Source organism: Echinops telfairi, unplaced genomic scaffold, assembly GCF_000313985.2.
Source record: "Echinops telfairi isolate 266 unplaced genomic scaffold, ASM31398v2 ScPeMD7_1;HRSCAF=3_0, whole genome shotgun sequence".
Classification (NCBI taxonomy): Eukaryota; Metazoa; Chordata; class Mammalia; order Afrosoricida; family Tenrecidae; genus Echinops; species Echinops telfairi.
In genome coordinates this window covers 544,947-562,472 of record NW_022103896.1, presented here as the reverse complement: position 1 = coordinate 562,472, position 17,526 = coordinate 544,947, and the positions used below count along the sequence as shown (strand labels likewise).

At 52.5% G+C, this 17,526-nt stretch overlaps 1 protein-coding gene, 1 non-coding gene and 1 pseudogene across 2 annotated transcripts in view; all 3 read left to right on the top strand.

Moving 5' to 3' along the window:
• WDR97 (WD repeat domain 97) overlaps positions 1-6,391 on the top strand; it is a 7,726-nt gene extending 1,335 nt beyond the window's left edge. The window contains 20 exon segments of the mRNA XM_045286754.1: positions 2-81; positions 195-891; positions 971-1,113; positions 1,195-1,431; positions 1,512-1,602; positions 1,812-1,944; positions 2,029-2,150; positions 2,302-2,359; positions 2,484-2,802; positions 2,834-2,913; positions 3,137-3,217; positions 3,651-3,770; positions 3,772-4,101; positions 4,199-4,363; positions 4,471-4,668; positions 4,764-4,885; positions 4,968-5,147; positions 5,209-5,877; positions 5,967-6,028; positions 6,120-6,391. Coding sequence (XP_045142689.1) covers positions 2-81; positions 195-891; positions 971-1,113; positions 1,195-1,431; positions 1,512-1,602; positions 1,812-1,944; positions 2,029-2,150; positions 2,302-2,359; positions 2,484-2,802; positions 2,834-2,913; positions 3,137-3,217; positions 3,651-3,770; positions 3,772-4,101; positions 4,199-4,363; positions 4,471-4,668; positions 4,764-4,885; positions 4,968-5,147; positions 5,209-5,877; positions 5,967-6,028; positions 6,120-6,310 — 4,078 coding nt within the window. The 3' untranslated portion in view covers positions 6,311-6,391.
• Positions 6,392-14,818: 8,427 nt separating this feature from the next.
• On the top strand, positions 14,819-14,919 carry LOC115868745 (annotated as a pseudogene).
• A 13-nt stretch (positions 14,920-14,932) lies between these two features.
• On the top strand, positions 14,933-15,093 carry LOC115869055. The gene has a single exon (XR_004045966.1). It is a non-coding gene; the product is annotated as a U1 spliceosomal RNA (small nuclear RNA).
• The last annotated feature ends 2,433 nt before the right edge of the window (positions 15,094-17,526 follow it).

Here is a 17,526-nt window from a genome sequence, read left to right as displayed (position 1 = left end):
TGGTGACGGCTTCCCGAGACAGCACGGTGAAGGTGTGGGAGCCCGACTGGCAGATTCGAACGGTGTTTGTGGGCCACACAGGTACGTGGTGCCTCAGTGGCCCTCGAAGCCCCCCTCCCTCAACAACACTGCAGGCGGCTTGTCCCTCTCCCGGGAGCCACCAGTGCACTCCGGTGAAGCGCAAACTCCTGCAGGCCCGGTGACGGCTCTGGCCGTGCTCCCGAACACAGCCCTGGTGCTGTCAGCCTCACAAGATGGAACCTTGCGCACGTGGGACCTGCAAGCAGTGGCGCAGGTGGGCGAGGTGGCGTTGGGCTGCTGGGGCCTGAACATGTCGTCGTGCAGTGTAAACACCCTGCTGGCACCTGCCAGCCCTGGTTGGCCGGTGCTTTCCCTGAGCAATTGCAGCGTGGAGCTGTGGCGCATTCGTGAGCTCTACTCGCTGCTGGCACAGCTGCCAGCGCAGGTGCTACACCTGCAGGTGGTGCCCGCTCTGCCTGCACATCTGCATCCACTGCCCATGCGCCTCGTGTGCACGTGCGCCGACGGCTCCGTCGGCCTGGTGTCCGCCAACAGCGGGCGCGCGGTGACGGCGCTGCTGCTTGGGCCTGATGACTGTGCGGTGGCAGTGGCCTACTGCCTGCCGTGCGAGGTGCTGTGGCTGCTGACGCGCACTGGGCACCTGGTGCGTGCCAGCGCGGCGTTCTGCCCAATGCGAGTCCTGGATCGCGTGCCTCCGCCTGCGGCTCCCATGGGGCAGCCCTGCTGCCTCCACCTCTACAGTCACCTCACCGACTCCAGGAGCGCGCGCAACTCTTGGGAAGCCACACGCCACTGCCCGGCTGAACTGTACCGCGGCAACACAGCTAGGGCCCTGAAGGACAAGAACCGGTGGGCGCTGGAGCCAGCAAGGGCTGGGCATGCGGGCAGGGAAGTGGGCAGGTACCCATGCTCTGCCGGCCCCCCGCAGGTACCTGCCCGTGGTAGGACACACCGATGGTGCGCTATCGGTGCTCGAGTGGCACTCCACGCGGACTGTCTTCCACATAGAGGCGCACAGCCCAGGCCCTGTCACTGCCATCGCGTCCACCTGGAACTGCCTCGTGTCTTCCGGTGAGTTCTTCCCCAGCCCCTCCCAGTCACTGGCCCGGGCCCCACCCTCTCTAGGGCTCCAGCCCACTTGCGCTCCCATAGGCTGCGACCTGGTGGTGAAGATGTGGCGCGTCTTCCCCTACGCTGAGGAGAGCCTGAGCCTGCTGCGCACCTTCTCCTGCTGCCACCCGGTGGTGGCACTCTGCGTGTTTGGCAAGCACATCACTGTGGCCTTCGAGGCACCAGCTACTGCCACCTATGGCCTGGTGCAGTTAGGCACGGGTAACCACCCGCGCCATGACCACCAGCCCCAGGATGACCCCACAGACCACATCACCGGTAAGGAAGGGAACAGGCAAGGCTGAGGCCCCCGAGCCCGGTACTGCTCCGGTTTGACATCGAGGCTACCCCCCACCCAGGCCTGGTCTGCTGCCCTGCGCTCAAGCTCTTAGCGTCTGCCAGCCTTGACTGTACCATTCGCATCTGGACCACAGAGAATCGCCTGCTGCGGTGGGCAAGGCCTCAAGGGCCGGGTGGGATGAAGGCAGGACTGGGGAGATGGAGGCAGGGCAGGGCTAAAGACCTCCTTTGGCCTCTGCTATTCCTGCCCCCGCAGGAGCACAATGACTGGGCTGGAGGGAGAGGGTCTTGTCCCTGCTCCTGCCTCAGTTTCCAATCTGTGGAGCAGGGGCACGATTCTGACCCTGGGTCTCTTCCAGGCTCCTGAAGCTAAATGGCGCCCCCCAGGCCCTGACCTTCTGCAATGATAGTGGGGACCTGGTGCTGGCACTGGGTTCCCGCCTCGGCCTGGTGCCCCACAGGGTCTACCTGCCCACTTCCTACCTGGTCGAGGTACGGAGTGACACTGGTGGGCGGGGGACAGCATGGGGACACAGGCCTCTAAGCCAAGACCCCAGCCTGTACTCCCCTGCTCAGAAGCTGTGCCAGAAGGCCCCGGATTTTATAGATGACCCTCCACTGCCCCTGACCAGCCAGGAGTCACTGACCTCGGCCCAGCTGCAGAAACTCGCTAGCCTGCGTAGGTCAGCCTGCCTCAGGTTGGCTACCATCCCACCCAAGCCCCAGCAAGAGGGTTCAGGGCTCTTAGAGCCCTCAGAAATCATGCCAACCTGTCCTAGCCCTGGCATCCCCACTGCCAATGCCGGTTCTCAGCCCCGGCTCATCTCACCTATGCCCATCTGTCTGCAGTGGCACCAAGTCTTTCATCTACCAGTACCAGGCATCTCAGCAGCCAGTGGTGAAAGAGGTGAGCAGGCATCAGGGGCGGGGAGCCCATGCTCATCTGGGTCTGGCTAGCCCAGGACCTTGTTTAAGGGGAAAGAAATGTCAGCCGGCTGTCCCTTCCTCCTCCATCCCTCTTCCCTTCCCAGGACTTTGAATCCCTAAGTGCCAGAGACCAGGACCTGCAGAGGCTCAGGCAGGGGCTGGTAGTCCCAGCAGCCCATCCGCCAGCCTCTTCGCAGCTGCGCCAGGAAGCTTTTGACAACTATCTTCGTCTGATCTATGGCTCCAGCCTGGTGGGACGTGTCCCCGCCACCCCAGCCCTGCCACTTTCCACGCTGGTGCCTCCCTCTGCACCAGGCCGTCCAATGCCTATACCTGCCATCTCCCTCCCAGGGCATGGAAACCGGACGGGCGCTCTGTCAATGGGGCCCCATGGGGCTCCCTGTGGAGAAAGTGGCAGCCTGGGTCTCCAGTGACAGACATCCGGCACCAGCAGCACCCTCCCTGAAGGACTTGGCCCCCACCCCTCCAGTGGCTTTGCCCGTCTCTCTGAAGGCGCACAGCAGGACATCCCAGGTGAGGCCTTCCACCCTGTGCACATGGTGGCGCTGCCCCCCAGCTTTTCCCGCTCCACAGCTGCCCCAGTCTGCCCCCTGGGCTTGCAGTGGCAGTCAGAGTTCTTCCAGAAGGGGGCTAGCATGGCCAGGGAGGATTCAGGCCAGTGGGTGGCCTTTCCTTGGGGCAGAGCTGTGGGGCGCTGTAGTCCTTGCCCAACTCTGAGTCTCCCATCCCACTCCAGATCCGGCTGAAGAGGCGCCCCAAGGAGCTGCTCTGTAAACTCACCGGTTTCTTTCCTGCTACCCTTCAGCCCCCAGACCAGGTGTGTGCCCCTCCAGGCTCTCCCCAGGGGTAGGGGGGGCATCCAGCTTCCCCACCCCACTTTCCCTTTACTGTAAACCTGTCACATCTGACAAGCAGGCAAGCTGGGTCCCGCCCCTCCCATTTGGCCCTTGGACTTGGGGCAGCTGCCTCCAGACCTGAGCGGTAGGGAAGGGGCTCCCTACGCCAGCCTGCCCAGGAATATGTCAGGGGTGCGTCAGCCTGTGGACTCTCTGGTTGCCTGTTGGAGTAGAGCTGAGGGGACCGGCCCTCCCAGGTCCACCACTCTCCCACCCTCACCCATGCCAGGGGCCAAAAGTGGCTTGCACACTAGTTTCCAGAGGGTCTATGGGTCCCTGGCTACATGTGGAGGGTGACCAGGCCGTCTCCTGACACCTCACCCACTCCTGCTCTGCCCATCCCCACCCCCCCAGCCTGTGCTCCGGCCCATCCCTTTCCCTGGTTCCATCCCCAACTCGGTGGTGCTGCAGCACCTGTGGCTGCCAACAGAGATGGGCGGCCTCGGAGCATTAGCTCAGCTCTCTACCAGCCAGGGCACACTCAAGGCAAGAGGGGAGCTGGCTGGGGGTGGGGGCTGGAGGTAGGGCCTCCTCCCCTCCACCAGCCAGCCTGAGTTTTCTCTTTCCGCAGACCAGAGGGAGCCTGGAAAACGTGTGGCTGCGGGACACCAAAGGGTACCATGCCCCATGGCAGCAGATGCTGCTCGGCTGGCTAGGTGGGGAGGAAGAGGCACAGCTGGAAGAGACCGAGGAAGAGGAGGACACAGACATGGATGAGCTGTACTGGGCATCCACCCCAACCTCCCTGGGCTCCCAGAGGCCGCGTTCCAATGAGCTGTTCGAGCGCTTGGAGCTGCAGGCAGAGGTACCTTACTTAGGCTCCTGGAGGGCCACAGGAAGCCAGGCACAGTGTCCATAGCCAGGCAGGTGGGACCTGCAGTGCCCTGTTCCTCTCCTCCCAGAGCTTGGCCTTGATCTCGGACCTACAAGGCCCCAGCCACGTGGGCGTCTCGGAGGTCAGCGAGCCCTCACCCTGGGAAGAGCGCTGTGTGCATTTACCCAGGTTCCTGCATTACTTCCTGAGGCAGAATTGGTTCAAGAGGCTCTTCCCCGCCTTCACCCTGGAGGTGCGATGGTGTGCCCTAGGGAGGGAGGGTGTGGGGCCACCAGCCAGGACACCTGGGGTGGGGGTCGGAGAGGAGGGGTGGCAGGGCCTCAGCACCAGGTCCCACAGGCCTACCCTGAGATGGGCACCAGGGAGGGCCTGGCCTCACTGCTGGCCAGCCTGCTGAAGGAGGCCTCCTGGAGGGACGGTGTGGACATCCTGAACGCACTGCTGATACTGCTGCCGGACACGGGCTGCCACTTCCGTAAGAGGCTGAAGGACATCCTCCTGCACTTGCTCAACCAGGATCCGCCCCCTAGCCTCCAGGTGGGCAAAAGCAACCGCGCCACACCTCCTGTATCCCGCCCCCACCACGCGCCATCGTGCCCCCTGAGACTGCCCTGCCTCCTCTGAGCGCACAGGACCGGACACAGAAGCAGTTCGCAATGCTGTCGCTACAGCTGCTCCTGGCCTGCTCCCTTGAGATCCGGGACTTGGTGCTGGAGCTCCTTTCCTACGCCCTGTACTCCCCCGCCGCCTGCCAGTGAGTCTGAGGGTGCTGTCTCACCCTCCCTACCACGGCCCGCCTGCCCTCGGTCTAGGCCTGAGCTCCACCTCTACGACAGGCCCGAACTCAAGATGCTGCTGAGCCAGCTGGGCCTTCAGGACCCCAACTGCATCCTGTCCCAGATGATGACCTGGGTCCAGGGCTCGGAACACCACTCCAAGGCCTTGTTGCGCAAGCGCTGCAGCCAGAAGCTGGAGTGCATGATCCAGAAGCTGCAGGTGGGGGCGCCACTGGGGAGGCTGGCTTAGGGGTCGCTGGGCCTGCGGCCTTCCTGCGTGCATCTCTTGAGACCCTCCCAGAGGCTCACACGCCTCCTTCAGTGGAGCTGGGACTTGGGCTCAGGACAGACCCTGCAGGCAGGGGCCCTGTTGGGGGAGATCAGCCTCTTCCTCGGGGTGGTTCAGGCAGGGGCCTCAGGGAGCCCCAGCGCTTGTGACCCACTACCCCTCTCACTGGTGGGACCCTCCCTCACAGCCATTTCCAGACAGGTCGCCCGTGGAACCGGAACAGAGCCTCCCCAGGGCGAGCATATCGCAGGACCTTTCCTACTTCCATTTCTCTCGGTCTTTGCCTTCCTCTGTGCTGCTCCAGCACATCTCGAGGGTGCCCTTGACCCCAGGCTCCAAAGCGCGGCGGAGCCTGGGTCCTCAGGATTCAAGAGCCCAGGCGACCAAGGAGCAGCTGCAGGCCTGGCGGACCCGGCAGGCACTCTCCCGCTCACTGCAGGCCTTCGCTGGATCTCCGGCTGCGGCCATGCCCCAAGATCCGATGCTGCTGCCCGGGCATACAGACGCATTATACTGGCAGCAGCTGGACCTAGAGTCCATTGACGCGCTCAACTACTTCTGCGAGCAGCTGGAGCACTATGGAAGCGCCCTGCTGGAGGAGCCCGAGCTGCAGCTCCCGAGCCCGGCGCCCCTGAGGCCTCACACGCCCAACACGGTGGTGCGCCAGCCCCTGGACCGCTGGTGTGTGTGCACAAGGACAGACGTGCGGGGCGGAGCTGGGACATGGGGAGGGGCGAATAGGCAACTGAGCCCACCTCCTTTCCCCTCAGGTACCAACCCATCCGCCGGCTGCAGGAGTCCAGAGTCCCAGCGACTCGGGTGAACCTGAAGGGTGAGTGGGTAGAGGCGTGGCGATCGGGCCGCGGATCACTGAGCCCTGCGGCCCTTTCGTTGTGCCTCACTGCAGCCCCGTGCCCCTCCAGGCCGCAATCCGCCCGGGATCTGTGCAGGTGGCCCCCTGCGACTACTGAAGCTGCCCCTGCCGCGCGTGCAGCTGGGGCCCTTCCCTGCAGGCTGGCCCTCGCCGGCCCGCCCGCTGCCCCCACTCCTCCTGCAGCCGGCCCTGCAGCGGTACTTTCTGCCGGAGGAAGCAGACCCTGCCAGCCACCGATGACCCAAGACTCACACGGCCCTGGGGCCGATGGCGGCGTCTTGCTAAGGCTAGGGTAGGAATAAAGCCCACAGGCTCTGTCCACACACTGGATCCTGCTTCCACATGTGGGCGCGCCTGGGGTGGGGTGGGGGTGGGGGCACAAAAGGAGCCCTGGCAACACTGTGAGTTATGGTTAGGCTGCTAGCTCCAAAGTAGGAAGTTCAAAGCCACCAAATGCCCTGTAAAAGCAAAATGAGGTGTTCCGCTGCTTTAAGAACTTGCAGTCTGGAACCCCTACCTAAGGTGTGTGTTGGAAGTGATTAGATGGCTGGGGCTTGGGTTGGGTTTGTTGTGTGGGCAGGGCAGTGGGTTTTTGTGTTCTGAGCCAAATGGGGCCAACCGGGCGTGGAACATGTTATGGGTCATCTGGGATAGTGGGGCACTGTTCTTGTGAGGGTGGGGTCCCAAGTGTGGCCTGGAACTCAGAATGTACAAGTCAGTTACTGGGTGCCAAGCTTGGGTTGGCAGACGTGGGGCGGCCCTGTGGGCCAGGTGAATGGCTAGATAGGGAGGAGAGGGTCAGGCTGATGGGAGGGGTGGCCACGGAGTCTTACTGGGACCTGTGTTGTCTTGCGGATGAGTACACAGCAGTAAAAGGGGCACTGGTGCTGGATGGCGTCTGCCCGCTGACCTGACAGGGCAGCCTCAGGCGTCCCACGGCCCTTCTTTGTCTCCCGTGCCCTAACCGTCTCCGGCTGAGTTGGCTGAGCCGTGAGCTCCTGCCTGGCAGTGCCTCCAGCCTCCCCTCCAGAAGTCGCTTCCTGGTGACAACCAGGTTTAGAAGTCACCTTCCACACCTGCCGCGTGACGAGGCTTCTTCCTTGTGGGGCTTTCTTTTTTTGAGGACCAGAAGACCTGGCATTTATTTAAAAAAACAACAATGGGAATCACGAGCAGGGACATGGGGACACCAAGGTAAGTTGGCACAGATGGCCACAAAGACATGTTCCAGAGCAGTGGTTCTCAACCTTCCTGATGCCATGACCCTTTCATACAGTTCCTCATGTGGTGGTGACCCCACCCCCCCAGCCATAACATTATTTCAATTGCTACTTCATCACTGTCATTTGCTACTGTGGTGAAATGGGCGACCCCTGTGAAAGGGTCGTTCGCTCCCCATAGGGGTCACAACCCACAGGTTGAGAACCGCTGTTCTAGAGCCTATTTTGGTGAGTTGCCACGTAAAAGTTTGTGAGGCGTCATCTGAGGTGCACCCCTTGGTTTCAGCCTAACTGGAGGCAAGAATGGTGAACACTGGACAGTTAGTGGAATGGACGAATGGGCCCTGCAAACACCAGCCTCCATGACCCTGGGATCTGAAGGAGTACGGTGTGCCCAGCCCCCGTGAGCCGCTACACAGAAAGGAACCACATTCAAGGGACCACTGAATGGAGAGAGGAAAGGTGGGGCAAAACTCACCGTCAGAGACCAGGCATCGTGTCGGATCGGTGGGTCCCTGCACTATACGGCCCTTTGTCTCCATTCAGGCTGAGAGCTGAATTCACCTCGTGACTCAATTTTCAGCCAAACAATAGGTTTCTAAGGGGACAGTAACACTAGTGAGGCATGCCCACGGCAGAATCGTCAACCAAAAGATGAAGGCAGCAGAATTTGCCCCAGGACAAAGTTGAGAAGGGTTAGGAGAGAAAGGAGGCACTGGAGGCGGGGACACGGGAGGAGGTAGGATGAGTAGTGGCATACCTGAGCAGGTTGTAAGGCATGCGGTGAAGCAAAATGCATGAACTGCTGCATGTAAGAGAGGTGATCTGCTCTGTACACCTTCACCCAATTCACAACAAGACCAAGCTCACTGCCTCACAGTGGTCCTGTGGAACACGGAGTACTGCCCCTGGGTTTCCGAGAGTAGAACTCTACTGGAGTAGAGAGCCTCTTCTCTGGTTGATTCACACTGCTGACCTTATGGTTAGCAGCCCAAAGCCTAGCTCACTACACCATCAGGGCTCCCTCAACTTACAATAAAAAGTGCTTAAAAGAAAAATACATTAAAAGATTTACATAGGCTAAAATCAGAATGCTGAGTCCCATGATGGGGTCTCATTCTTTTCATTCTAAAACAATAGGTCCTTTTAAAATTACAAACATGAGAAAGTAGGGAACATTAAAAGGTCATTAGAAAGCACAAAGGAAAACAATCTATTAATGTATGCTAATATAGGTATTTCTTTTTTTTAATGTGATGAGGAATATATTTTCTTTTTTTAAAAATCATTTTATTAGGGGCTCATACAACCTATCACAGTCCATACACACATCAGTTGTGTAAAGCGCATTTGTACATTCCCTGCCCTCAGTTATTTCTTTACGCAATCTGCTCATCTCAATAGCCAGTGAGCAGCGTAAAGGCAAGCTGCAGAGTGGGAGAAGCATGTACCACTTAACCAAGCCCTCGTGAAGAGGTCACTGAAGACAGGTGCACTAGCAAAATGTGGTGAAGAATCCAGAAAGAATCGTGTCTGGGGTCGTAAAGGTTTGTCTTAAAACCCGAAGCCATAGTAAGTGAGGCGTGCACTAGTCCCCGTGGAAGCAGCACACTAGCCTGTGTGATCCCAGGACCGTAAGTGATATTATCCAAATACGAAGGAAGGAACGGTGTCAGTTTAGATTATGAACACCCAGTTTACAGCCAAAACTACATGGATGGTAGCGGAGCCCAAGACCCATTGGCAGGGCCCGCACAGATGAAGCATCCAGTGACCCCTCTGACCACAGTGGAGGGGCTGGAAGAACCTGCCATCAGACAGCAGTGCAAAGTCCATTGTGGCCAATGTTGTCAGGTCCCATGGAGTCAGTTCTGACTCATGGCAACCCTGTGCGCAATGGAATGAAACGCTACATAGTCAGACACCTTCCACACACTGTTCCTATCCTGGAGCCCATTGCTGCAGCCTCTGTGTCAGTCCTGCTTGAAGGCCTTCCTCTTCCCCCTGCCCCTCTGCTTTACCAAGCATGATGTCCATCTGCCGGGACTGATAGCACATGTGGGATGCAGACTCACCTTGCCTGATCCTAAGGAGCAATCCAGCCTCCGGCAGCCGCCGGCACGCTCCCTCTTCTTCTCCAGCTCCACGATCGATGCTCTCGGTCCTCCCAGCTCAGAGCCCAACCGTCAATCCCAAGTACGTGGCTTTGGTCAGGAGACACCTTGCTCTTCAGCACTTGAAAGAGGTCTCGCACAGCAGCTTTGCACAGCACAGTAGTTCTTTCCATCTCTTGAAAGCTGCTTCCACGAGCACTGACTGTGGATCCAAGTGAGATTAAATCCTTGACCACTTCAACCGTTTGTCAGAGTAACCAGCCTCTGACAATCATGGGGCGTCCGTAGGTGTAATTTTACAGCGGATAATATATAAAGAGCATAGTAAAAGAGAAGATAAGAGAGAAGGTAAAATAAAGGAGTCAGACACATCTCATGGCAGGATGCTCACCTCAGCCCCTCTTGGTGGTCCACATGGAGTTGGGAGACAGGAGGAGAAAGAGTGTATTTCTAACGAAGGCTTAGATATATTTAGGGGCATGAAAGTCCCCCTGATTACAGGTAACCACGTATGTCACAGGAAGGGGTTGTAGCATAGGCAATAAAGTAATGGGAGGGAGATGATCTAGGGGTATACACACAATAGGAAGAGAAGGGATTTAAGGGTACACATGTGACAAGTTGGGCGGATTCTAGATTCAAGATGGCAGCCTAACCTTAGTTGTCTGTGAGTGGGCTTGACCTTGCCTCTGGGCTCTCCAGGGAATCAATCACTATCCTTTATCAGAAGGATATAAGCCCCACCTACTGTGAACAGACAGTCGTCTGATTGCTCTGGATGGCCGGTGCCTTCAGGGAGAAACTTCTGAGCATTTGACTACACAGTGAGCTAGCAAGCAGGAAACAACCTGGGGAAAATCTGTTCGTCTCCGCGGCCTTTTCTCCATTATCATGAGGGTACCATTGGTCCAGTTATGAGAATTTTGGCCTTCAGTATGTGATCCATACTCACGGGTACAATCCTTCATTTTCTTCAGCAAGTGCTTCAACTCCTTCCCACGTTCAGCCAGAAAGGTTGGTCATCTGCATATTGCAGGTAGTTAATAAGCCTTCCTCCAATCCTGATTCCATGCCACATTCTGCTTCATATACTCCAGCTTCTCTGATCTTTGCTCAGCATTCAGATTGAATAATTATGGTGAGAGGATACAACCCTGCCCCCCCCACCCCCAACTCCTTTCCTGATTTTAAATCATGCAGTGTCCCTTGTTATGTTCACCCAACTGCCTCTTGATCCCTGTACAAGTTTTGCAGAAGCACAATAACGTATTGTGGAATTCCATTCTTCTCAAGGTTATCCATAGTTTGTTATGATCCACACAGTCGAATGCCTTGGCATAGTCAACAAAACACAAGGAAACGTCTTTCTGGTGTTCTCTGCCTCCAGCCCGGTCCTCTGCCGTCAGCAATGATGCCCCTTGTTCCACGTCCTCTTCTGAATCCAGTCTGAACCGTTGGCAGCTCCCTGTCAGTGCACTGTTGCCATAGTTGTTGGAAGGCCTTCAGCAAAATGGTACTTGCATGTGCTATCAGTGACATTGTATGTAACTTGGACATTCTGTTGGGTCACCTTTCTTTGGCAAGGTTACAAACATGAAGGCTTTTCAGTCGGCCAATTAGCTGTCTTCCAGATGTCCTGGCATAGACGAGTAAGTGTATCCGGTGCTTCATCGGCCTGCAGAAACGCTTCCATTGCTAGTCCATCAGTGCCTGGAGCCTTGTTTTTGGCTAAGGCTTTCGGTGCATCTTGGAGTTTTTCCTTCAGCACCGTCGGTTCTTGCTCACATGCTAACTCCTGAAATAGTGGGATGTCGACCAGTTCCTTATTCCCATCTTTTTGTTTTTTTGATGCTTCCTGCATCATTCACTGTCTTGCCTATAGAAGCAGTTCTCAACCTGTGGGTCGTGACCACTTTGGGGGGTCGAATGACCCTTTCACACGGGTTGCCTAAGACCATCAGAAAACATAAATATTTCACAATATATAATTACATATTGTTTTGTGATTAATCACTATGCTTGAAGGTAAGAGACTTGAAGGTAAACAAGTGGCCATCTAGCTGAGAAGCAACAAAGCCCACATGGAAGAAGCACAACAGCCTGTGTGATCACGAGGTGTTGAAGGAATCGGGTATTAGGATCAAAGAACAAAAAAGCATACCATTGTGAATTAGGGGGAGTGCAGAGTGGAGATTCAAAGCCCATCTGTAGGCAATTGGACATCCCCTTACGGAAGGGTCTTGGGGAGGAGACGAGCCAGTCAGGGTGCAGTGTAGTATGAAACATACAACTTTCCTCTAGTTCCTAAATCCCCCCCACCCCACTCCCCACCCCATTATCATGATCCCAATTCTACCTTACAAATCTGGCTAGACCAGAGGATGTACACTGGTACAGATAGGAACTGGAAACATGGGAATCCAGGACAGATGATCCCTTCAGGACCAATGGTGAGAGTAGGGATACCGGGAGGGTGGAGGGAGGATGGGGTAGAGAGGGGGAACTGATGATAAGGATCTACATATAACCTCCTCCCTGGGGGATGGACAACAGAAAAGTGAGTGAAGGGAGACGTCAGACAATGTAAGATATGACAAAATAATAATTTATAAATTCTCAAGGGTTTGTGAGGGAGGGGGCAAAATGAGGAGCTAATGCTAGGGGCTTAAGTGGAGAGCAAATGTTTTGAGAATGATGAGGGCAATGAATGTACAAATGTGCTTTACATAATTGATGTATGTATGGATTGTGATAAGAGTTGATGAGCCCCTAATAAAATTATTAAAAAGCAAACAAACAAACATAGATTCAGGAATGAGTTTGGGGCTCACACTAAATCCTAGCTCCAACATAAGAACTGTTAGTTCTTACATCATAGCCCTGCTCAATATTCACCCTCAGGAAGGGAACACAGAAGATATGGGTGCTATAGCAAAATGTGGCAAGGAAATTAGATAATGCCAGGTATCAGATAAAATAACATCTGGGGTCTTAAAGGCTTGTATCCCAATAAGCAGCCATTTAAGTGAGATGTCAACTAAGTCCATATGGAAGAAGCACACCACCATCAGTTACTGAAGGATTATAAATTATATCATCTGAAGTCGAAGGAGGGAGTAGTATTAGAGCCTAAATTGTGAGAATCCGATTTTCAGTAGGCTATGGATAATAGTGGGAGCCCAAAATTCATCTGTGGGAACTACACAGGAAATAAGCCTGTGATGAACTCCCTCTATCCACAATGGATGGGAGGAAGGTGGTTACTAACAGAGGGCACTGGAGAGATGAGTGTAGAAGATCAAAGGCATAAATCCGACGTGAACAGTTCAAACCCCATCAGCTGACCCCCCTCTGATGCAGGCTGGACCTGATCTGGTTTTCAACATTTTCTGTATTTTTGTTTTGGTTTTGTTCATATTAGGCTGTATCTCAGAGGTGTTATGTCATTGGAGGTCACCCTCTTGAAGTTGTTGTGTTACATGTGTTACATGGACTTTTATGTTTGGTAGATGAAACCCAGGATTGATGAACCTATAGGGACTGCAAGTAGAATAAGGGTTTTGGGGTGGAGGTGGGGATACAGGAGTAGTGGGAGGGGGTAAAAGGGAGGTGGTATCAAGGAGTCCAGGAAGAAAAAGAATGTTTGGAAACTGAGTGTAGTGGCAATTATACAATTCTGCTTGACGTGATTGATCTTTGGAATGATATATTTGTATTAACTCCCAATCAATTTAAAAAAAGAGGTACTGGGAGGGGGAAGGGAGGAGGGAGGGGAAATAATGAGGAGCTGATACCAAGGGCTCAAGTAGAAAGCAAATGTTTTGAGAATGATGATGGCAACAAATGTACAAATGTGCTTGACACAATGGATGGCTAGATGGATTGTGATAACTGTACGAGCCCCCAATAAAATGATCTAAAAGAGAGAGAGAGAGGTACTTGCTATGAAGAAGTGATTGGTCTTGCAAAGTTCTATCATGTGCTCACCAGTTTCATTTCTATCACCAAGTCCGTATTTCCCAACTACTGCTCCTTCCTCTGTTTCCAAGTTTTGCATTCAGATTGCCAATAATTAACAATGCACCTTGATTGGATGTTTGATCAATTCCAGACCTAAGTCATTAGTAGAATTCTTCAATTTCTTTATCACTAGCTTTTGCGGTTGGTGCATACATTTGAGTAAGATTCGTATTGATTAGATATCCTGGAAGACAGATATGTAATTATATATTTATATTAAATGCTATATTATAGATAATATATAAACATGTATTTGTAGTGTCCGTGCATATATAATTTATATTATATAAAAATATATAATAGGTCAATATAATCCAATCACAGACAGTATTGTGTTTCAAGATAGAGATCTTGAAATGTCCTTTGTGACAATGAGAGCGATGCCATCCCTCTTGATTGCCATTCTGGCATAGAAAGCCAGATGAGTTTCTCGTTCAAAATGACCAGTACCAGTCCATTCCAGTTCACTAGCCCCCAAGATAGGCATCACTGGGCATTCCGTTTCATTGTTGATGACTTTCAATTTTCCCAAATTCATACTTTGCACATTCCAGATTCTGATCATTACATTTTTGCAGTCGCTTCTTCTCAGCCCGCGCTGTGCTCCATCAGCAAGCGACGCTCTTGGAGGGCCCACTCCCACCGGCTTCGCTGCACCCACGCGCCAGGGCCGACTCCTCCCCACCCCGCCCCGCCCCCAAGCCGCCCCTCCTCCGCAGCCGCGTGTGGAGTAGGGGCCCATCCTTCAGCACTCTCTCCAACAATGTTCTGCTTCCAGGCCTTCAGTATCCAACAGTGTTTCGAAACTATGCACAAGGCTCTCAGTGGTTAATTCCTCCAAAGTGGACAACCCACTCCTCCTTCTCAATCTGGAAGCTTAGCTGCAGTCTGTTTACTTTGGGTGACCTTGCTGGCATTTAAGATACCAGTACCCTAGCTTCCAGCATCACAGCAGTACACAAGCCCCCACAGTCTGACAAAATGACAGGCAAGTGGCAGACAGAGTTAGGTTAAAATGTAACACCTTATCATTTGATCTCTTTTTGAACCAACTTAAAGTTGTTTCCGTTTTTATTATTTTCTGCTTCCTCTTTGTCAGGCTTTCTGTTTTGCCTCGTCACTGTTGTTGTTGTTTTTGCGTCCTTCCTGTTGGTTTCATATGATTTTCTGGATAGGTAGATCTATAGAGACAGGAACTGGATTGATAAGTGCCTAGGGCCTGGTATAGGAGGAGGGGGAGGGGCAAACGGGGAGCTAAGCACAATGAGCACACAAAGACAATGTTCTCAGTTGACTGTGGTGATGACTGCACAAAGCTTCTTAACATGACTGAACAATTCAGTTATATATGTGAATACATGCCAACAAAAGTACTTTGATCAAATCTAACTGGTGCTTGCTTCGGCAGACAATCACTGAAATTGGGAAGGTACAGAGATTAGCATGGCCCCTGTGCAAGGACGACACGCAAATTCGTGAAGCGTTCCGTATTTTAAAAAAAAAAATCAATACTGACCTGGCAGGGGAGATAACATGATCACGAAGGTGGTTTTCCCAGGGCGAGGCTTATCCATTGCACTCCGGATGTGCTGACCCCTGCGATTTCCCAAATGGGGGAAACTCGGCTGCTTCCTTTGTGGTCGTGGGAACTGCGCCCGTGCTCTCCTGAAAAAAAATCAAACTTAACTGAAAATGGCTCATCTCTAGGAAATACAAGAATTACAAATAAACAACAAAAATTGGATAACCCAACAGAAAAAAAATGTACAAAAAGCTAGAATGGGAACTTCATGAAATAATTAGTCAAAAGAGCATATGTTTGTGGTAAGGGGGTGGCCAAGAGTAGAAATCCCGTCTGTGACAACTGTCTTTGTTTTAAGTGTATACACAACGCACACACAGAGTAAAGACCATATTGCTAGTGAGACTCGAGTTCACACATGCAAAATGTGTTTGTACTCGACTCTGTGACCCATGGGGGCTGCACTTTACAAGTTCTCTCAGCCGTGCACTTGTCGAAGTCTCCTGCGGCCGTCAATCACTTCTGGCTCATCGGGACACTCCAGGACAGGGTAGAGCTGTCCCTGTGGGTTTCTGAGACAAACTCTTTCTAATTATAGAAAACCTCTTTTTTCTTCCAAGGTGTGGCTGGTGGCTTCCAACTTCTGACCTTGTGGTTGGCAGTCCAGTGTTTATTCAGGGCTCCTTTAGCCTTCTTGTGTGTGTGTGGGGGGGGGGTGTTACTTAAAAAAAAGGGCTACAGTGAAGGCAGTGGGTTCCATGAGGGATCTGCTGAGCCAGTTGAATTCAAAGCAGAGAGGGTGAATGTGCTTAGGGATTCCCAAGGGGTAATCTTGATAGATTTTCTTGGACACCGGATGGTCATACGGGCTTATTAGGAAGAAGTTTTAAGAAAATGGAAAATTGCACTGGTAAGTTTTCCATCCCTCCCTTATGTATAGCTGCACAGTCTCTGAGGGTGACAGGGGCTTTCTGGGATCATTTCTTTGGGAAACCTTATCCCATCCACACTTTAGCCCTGATCTTGCCCCTTTAAACTTCTTTTTGTTTCCAAAAATTCCAAAAACATTGAAAAGGAACTTTAGTCTGCATTCCTGAAGAAGTCCAGAATGGCCATTTTGATGTGGTGTGAGTCGAAGAACACAGAAATCTTTGTGGAGAAGGCTAGCGAGGTAGAAACACCACCTTCAGAATTGTACAGGCCTAGAATTTATCACACCTGCATTCAGAGAACATCTCAAGAACACTAATGACCAAAGACCATACATGTTGTGGGATGACATCAAGAATACTTTAAAAAAAAAGGTAATAAAAAGACAGGACAGAAAGAAAAAAGTAGATGTCAAAAGAGACTTTGTTTTTTTTGTTTTTTTTTTCAAAAGAGACTTTGAAACTTGCTCTTGAACTTAGAGTAGCTAAAGCAATGAGTAAAAGAGTAAACTAAAAAAAAAAGTGTAGATGTCAAAAGAGACTTTGTTTTTTTTTTTTTTTTTTTCAAAAGAGACTTTGAAACTTGCTCTTGAACTTAGAGTAGCTAAAGCAATGAGTAAAAGAGTAAACTAAAAAAAAAAGTGTACAGTCCCCGGTGGAGGATGAGCTGACAGGAAATAGCCTCACATTTTTTATATTTGTGTTTCAGAAAGGTTTGTAGGTAGCAATACTTTTTCACTGACCTTTGTATGTCTGAAAAGCTATTCAATCCTTTTAGTAATTAGAAATAAGCAAGAATTTGCTGTTGTTAGGTGTCCCTGGTCCTGACCTGGGTGACCCTGTGTACGACAGAAGGAAACACTGCCCACTCCTGCAGGATCCTCACAATTGTTCTGTGTGAGCCACTGTTTCCACCACTGTGTCAGTCCATCTCCTCAAAGGTCTGCCTCTTTTTCCTGCCCCTCCACTTTACCAAGTATGATGCTCTGTCCCAGGGACTGGTCTCTCCTGGTGACATGGGCAAAGTGTGTCGGAATCACTGCCACCCTCGCTTCTGAGGGGCTTCCTGGGTGTGCTGCTTTCAAGAAAGAGATATTTGTTCTTTCAATAGTTCGTGGCACTTCCAATATTATCCACCAGCACACGAGTTCAAATGCATCAATTCTTCTTTGGGCTTCCTTATTCAACGTCCAACTTTCAAATGCATCTGAAGACATTAAAACTGCCATGGCTTAGGCCAGGCACCCCTAGTCTTCAGAGCGATGTGCTTGCTCCTCGGTACTTCAAAGCAGCCTCGTGCAGCAGCTTACTCGTGCAATGCATCACTTGCTTTCTTGACGGCTGCTCCCAGGAGCACTGACTGTGGACCCAAGTCAGCTAAAACCCTCCACAACCCCAACCCTTTCTCCATCGATCACAAGGTTCCCTGTAGTTCCACTTGTGAGGATTTGGGTTTTCTGTTTTTCATTTTCCATTCAGACTTTCTCAAAACATTTACTGGGAATTGTCTACGTCTAAGAATTACAACACTTCAAATATAAACCCTATTGCCACACAGCTTATACAGCGGTGGTATTATTTTCAAATTACATTGACCTTTCAGAGGCTTTTGCTAAAAATAGCTGACACTATATATATAAATTCTTTGGAT